The sequence below is a fragment of the Prosopis cineraria genome, unplaced genomic scaffold (genome assembly GCF_029017545.1).
Source record: "Prosopis cineraria cultivar Desert tree isolate PC_DT_omini unplaced genomic scaffold, ASM2901754v1 PC11, whole genome shotgun sequence".
Classification (NCBI taxonomy): Eukaryota; Viridiplantae; Streptophyta; class Magnoliopsida; order Fabales; family Fabaceae; genus Prosopis; species Prosopis cineraria.
Window position 1 is genome coordinate 2,916,923 of NW_026555342.1, and position 5,857 is coordinate 2,922,779.

A 5,857-nucleotide genomic window follows, 5' to 3' on the forward strand; every position below is an offset into this window, starting at 1 on the left:
TTTCTTATCTTTCGTTGATTAAAAAATAAAAATAAAATTGTCATTTTTAATTTTTTTATTTTTGTTTTGAATCTCAGTTCATCTCTCTTCTTTTTTTAAAAAAAAATTTTAAATTACTCAAATGAAGGACTTTAAATACATGGATTTCAATTATAAGATTTGAAGTGGAAGATTTCAAATCTAAAATCCAAATTCAAAGCTATCAATCCAAACTCTACCTTAACAAATTCTTAATAAATCCACATGAGGCCTTATACTATGCAAGAAAAAGGTTCAATCTAGGACAGCAAAGTTAATGGCATCAAGTAATTCTCAACAAAAGCAAAATTGTTTCTTGGAGGATAATACCTTATTTCAATGTTTCGAAAGCCAAGCATCCATTAAACCATATATGAAGTAATTGATCTTTTAACAAATGTAAATTGGCGTCTTGAAAGTACATAATATATATATATACCTAAACCATACATCAAGTTATCAACAGATTCCAATCAACAGAGACACTGTAAAGTTGTAGAGTCCTAGTTCTATGCTACAATATTCTAAATTCAGAGTTAACTCACATCCAATTATTACAGCTTTCTTCGTTGTTCATCGTACTCCTTCTTAGTTCTCATATATCCCTTTGCTCTTGAGTGTTTTCCTTCACTTTTCTTGCTGTTAATTGACAGTTCTTCACTGTTGTTCTTGCCTGAAAAAGAAAAGGAAAAAAAAATTCTTCTTCTTCAAACCATTTTAATTTGTGTATCTTATTTCCTTCTTCTTCCCTTGAATTTTTCAATTTTCTGTTCATAAAAAGTTGTTTTGCTGTTCTTCTTCTTGCAAAACCAAAAAGCGAAAAAAAGGGTCGTTTCTTTATTGAAGGGACCTATTTTAAAAGACTGATTTCCTTATATTTGAATTTGATCTTTAGTTACTCTCATGTCCGTTAGTCTTTGTTATATAGTTGTTCTTCACCTTCTCCAAAACAGAAAAAAAAGGGGAAAGAAAGAAAAAGAAATCAAGTCTTTTGTGTTCAAATTCTCTATCCAATCATTGCAATTTCTGCTTCTTAATACTTTTGTGTGCTCTTCTTCTTTGTGTTTAAACTCTTCAATTGATTTTTCCTTCCATTAATCATCAGTTGTGGCGTTCTTCTCCTAAAAAAAAATCCAAAAAATAAATAGAAAGAGAAACAAAAGAAGACTGTATCAAAGGCTTTTGTAGCAAAATGGCATAGAAATCTGTGAAAGAGAGGCAAGTATTTGTATTTCATGATATTTTTTATTTTATATTTGCACATGAGGAGCTGTAGCATTCTCGATATGCTTAGTATTTTTTAAAGTCCTCTCAGTTTCATCTTTAATTTTAAATACATATTCATGTAGCTAATTAATATCTTAAACTCTCACATTTTTTATTTCTCAGAGCTTGTCTTCTTTAATCACGTGGAGCTTGAATATACTGAAGACTCTAATTGGAAGTTCTTGAATCCAAGTTAGTATACATATTTTTAATCATGGTGTTCATTTATTCATTGAAATATTTCATAGCCTTCTTTTACCATATAAATAATAAGAGTGGACCTTTTGTATTAATTTGTGCATAATTCACAAATTGAGTTAAGTAGAAGTCATAAGAATTGAGTTGTTTTAAGTCTAAGTTTAAAGATTGAATCAATAATTAAGGAAAAGTTCAAGAATCAAAAGTTACATTTTTCCTTTAATTATTTTAGTTTACTTTTTTAGCCTCCCAATTTTCTTCACATTTCATAAATTTTTTTATCTTTTAATTTTCTCTTTTTGAATTAGCCATTAGAGTCATATATATATATATATATAATTTTCTCTTCCCCTCTTTTCCCTTCCTAAAACATTTTGTCTTTCAAATTATGTTCTTTACATCATTTGTTCTTTCATGATCGAGTTTTGCTTTTAAAAATAATTATGTTTTTTTAAAAAAATTGATAAAAAAAATTTTTGTATATATTGTTAGACAAAATAATGTTTCTAACTCTAATGATCTATTAATATTCTTTTAATTAGTTAGTCAAATTTTTTATGTTTCATCATCAAACAATATTTTTCCTTCAAATATTTGTGGTTCATCAAATGATCGGAGACACAGTGTTATGAAAAGCTATACTAGAGTCATTAATTAGATGGAAAATATCAAATTTGAATGATTTGAAACATATGCAAACTTACTGGTACTTTATCTTCAGAACAAGTTTTGTCCCATGTCAAAGTTGTTGGGTTAAGACATATATAGTTTTCCAAAGCACCTTATAAAAATATACACCCAACAAAAATCATCTCATGATAACAAAATATTATATTTGTTACAGAATTTACCCAGGGGGGATTTTCCTTGCAAAATCCAATACAAATTCATTACAAAATTTGTGGTAAAATTTTTCTGCAATGAATTTTACAACAAATCCTTCATAAACTTGTCACAAAGATTGTGATGAATTTTTTTCAGTCACAAATTTCACTTCTTATTATATATAATGCATGATGACATTAGGCAATAGCATTGTGTAATTCATGTAACCAACCCCATCAAGTAGAATAAGGTTTGGTGTTGGTGTTGTTATTGTTACAGTGCGTAAACCTCTCTGAACCCATTCTTTGCACACGCGCGCGCACGCAGAGAGGGAGGGAGAGAGGAGCTTAACAAAGGTACTTGCCATCCGGTGAGAACATTAGCTCCACATCTCACAAGCATCATAAAGACATCACAATTCTAAAGTAGAAGCTTCCTTTCCTAGTGATTTCCTATAAATTTCCATTTGTCACTCATTATTAATCTCTATCTATCTTAAGAGCTAACCAACAAAAAAACTTAATCATTTTGATACCCTCTATTTCTGAAATAGGTAGATTTGGTAGAGAAGCGGCCATCCCTAGATTTAATGGTTCAAATTGGTATATTACTCCCCACTTGATCTCCATTTGATATTGCTTATGATCTCATGTTTTGAATCACTCCATAAGAATTTTCTGCACTTGGATGACCATCCTAGGAAATTAAAGCCATCAAAATTAAACTAATTTTAGAAGTACAGTCATCGTATCCCAACAAGACATCGTAGACTAGATGCCTTGTTTGAAGAGGTGATGAGACTTGCAGATCATAGACTGTATATGATATGTCTCTTTCGGGTCGTAGATATCTTACATAAGAGTAGGTTTGTTATATATCTAGATTCTTGGTCTAAGATATGTTCCAAATCCATTCAAAAAATATTCTTCAACATAGTTGAACTGTAACGTTATAGATTATCTCTCTTGCACGTTTTAGAAACCTTTTAAATTACTTGTGTTAGTGTACCTAGGTATCTTGGTCAAGTTACTTCTGTAACTTAATCTCTTATGCATGTTAGATGGCAAAGATCGGTGCCAATATTGCAACAACATGTGCCGAAAGATTGGTTGATTTAGGAATGAAGGAGCTGCCATATTTGTGTTGTTACAATAGTTATGCTAAAGGTTTTGAAAGGGAAAACGGAAGATTGTTTGTTGAAATGGAGAGTGTGCGTGGAGAAATAGAAGAAGCCAAAATAATAAATGAAACTGAGGTTGACCCTATAGTTCAGCACTGGCTTGAAGAAGGGGATGGCATTATTCACAAAGACACTAAACAAAAGAAATGGTTTGGTTTGTGTATCAATTGCTTTTCCCAATATTCACGAGCCAAGGAACTAGAGAGTGCGATGAAAGAGATTCCAACACTAATTGTTCAACACAAGAACTTCCCTTAAGTTGCCCATTTAGCTGGAGCTCCAGGCATGGCATATCATTCTCAAGAGTTTCTACACTTTGAGAGCAGAGCCTTGAAATTTGAATGACTTAAGGCAGAAATTAAAGATGAACATAATCATATGATTGGATTGCAAGGAATGGGAGGAACGGGGAAAACCACAATGGCAAAAGAAGTTGGGCAACAAGTTGAATCAAAGCCCTTCGACAAAGTCATCTTCACCAATGTGTCTACCCCTGTGGATGAAAAAAGGATTCGAGATGATGTTGTGAAGCAATTGGGATTGCAATTAGAGGAAGAAAAGAAATTAACACATGCGCAACAAATATGGACCAAGATTGCGAATGCTGGGAGGGTACTCATAATACTTGATGATGTTTGGGAAAAGCTCAATCTTGAGAGCATAGGGATTCAGCCTGGGTTCCATCGCACGGGTACCTGTAATATTTTGCTAACCACGCGTAATGAGAATGTTTGTACCCAAATGGGATGCCAAAAGAGGAAGATTATTCACCTAGATGCCTTACCTGAGAAAGATGCATTGAATCTTTTCCTTTTTCATGCTATTGAAATTGGTCAGGATTGTCCTGATGATTTGAAAAAAGTGGCATTGGATATTGTGAATGAGTGTGGAAGATTACCAGTTATCATTGTAGTAGCGGCAAAAACCTTAAAAGACTGGCTTGTAAAAAAATGGCAAGATTCTTTGACAGCACTAAGAAATACTGAACCATCAAGGCATGAGATTGTTGATGAAGTTGAAATGAGGTTTTATAATTCTTTAAAGTTAAGCTATACTTCTCTAAAAGATAGAAAAGCCCAGGTTCTCTTCTTGTTGTGTTCTATATTCCCAAAAGCTTACGAAATACCTATAGAGCTTTTAAGCAAAAATTCTATAAGTGTAGGCCTCTTTGGAGAATTTGACAAATATAATATAGCAAGAAGTCAAGTGAATGTGGTTAACAACAAGCTCATAAATTCTTCTTTATTATTGAAGGCCGATGAAGAATGTGTAAAGATGCATGATGTGATTCGCGAAGTGGCCCTAGAGATAGCAAATGAAAAGGTTCAAGTACTTATGGATTTTAAGCCAAAATTGAAGGAATATGAAATATTCATCTTGGATCATAAACGACTTCTCTAATTGTTTTAATGGAAGACAACTTGAGGTTCTCTTAATATGGATCAATGAAATTGCTTCTTTGAAAGTTCCATGTGAATTCTTTATAGGCATGAAGAATCTTAGGGTGTTGCTTTTATTTTCTAGGATTGAGTTTGGGAGAATTTCATCTTTGTCACTACTAAAATCAATTCAACCACTAGAAAATATCACAACTCTTTCCCTAACCAATTGGGAATCAGGTGATACATCTGTGCTAAAAGACTTACAAATGCTTGAGACTCTTGAATTGATCAATTGTTTAATAATTGAATTGCCAAATGGAGTTAGTGAGCTGGAAAAGTTGAGATATCTAGGCTTAATACATTGCTCGATTGAAAGGAATAATCCATTTGAAGTGATTGCAAGATGCTCACAACTAGAAGAATTGTATTATGTTTTGAATGAGGATCATATGCTCGAGGATGAAGAGGTTTCTCAAATTACACCCCTTCCAGAATATCAAAGATATCATATAGATGGTGGTGGCTTCTCTAATTTCTATTCTCCTCAATTGGATATTTCAATAAAAAAAAGTTGCAAGCAAGAAAAGTTACAAAGGATATTCTCTAAAGAAATGATTAAATCATTGATAGCAAAAGCAGAGATTCTAGAGTTAGAAGGAGATATTGAAATGAGTCATAACAGTCTTATTCCTGGCCTTGTTTCAATTGAACATGGAGCTATGAATGACTTAATCAAGCTTTCTTTAACATCTTGGTCTGACATAAAGTATTTGGTCCATGCTGAGAATCTCCAACTTAAATTTGGTGTGAATATCTTCTCCAAGTTAGTTGAATTGCAACTTGATAGGGCGAATATAAGAGAAATATGTTGTGATCATTATCCTACTGGATTCCTCAAGCAATTAGAGAAGCTGGAGTTAAAGCATGTCAAATGTTGGAAGGCACATTATTTAAGGGTGAGCTAGAGTTGGATAATCTAAAGTCCATA

At 32.5% G+C, this 5,857-nt stretch overlaps 1 protein-coding gene across 1 annotated transcript; it reads left to right on the plus strand.

The window, feature by feature from the left end:
• The first annotated feature begins 3,883 nt into the window (after window positions 1–3,883).
• Window positions 3,884–4,888, plus strand: LOC129285612 (probable disease resistance protein At1g15890). The gene has a single exon (XM_054921364.1). It carries the CDS (start codon window positions 3,884–3,886, stop codon window positions 4,886–4,888), a length of 1,005 nt encoding a protein of 334 aa, XP_054777339.1.
• Window positions 4,889–5,857: the final 969 nt, after the last annotated feature.

What these genes read in the sequence shown, in the direction of transcription:
- LOC129285612 (XM_054921364.1), top strand. Translation starts at nt 3,884, where the DNA reads ATGGGAGGAACGGGGAAAACCACAATGGCAAAAGAAGTTGGGCAACAA.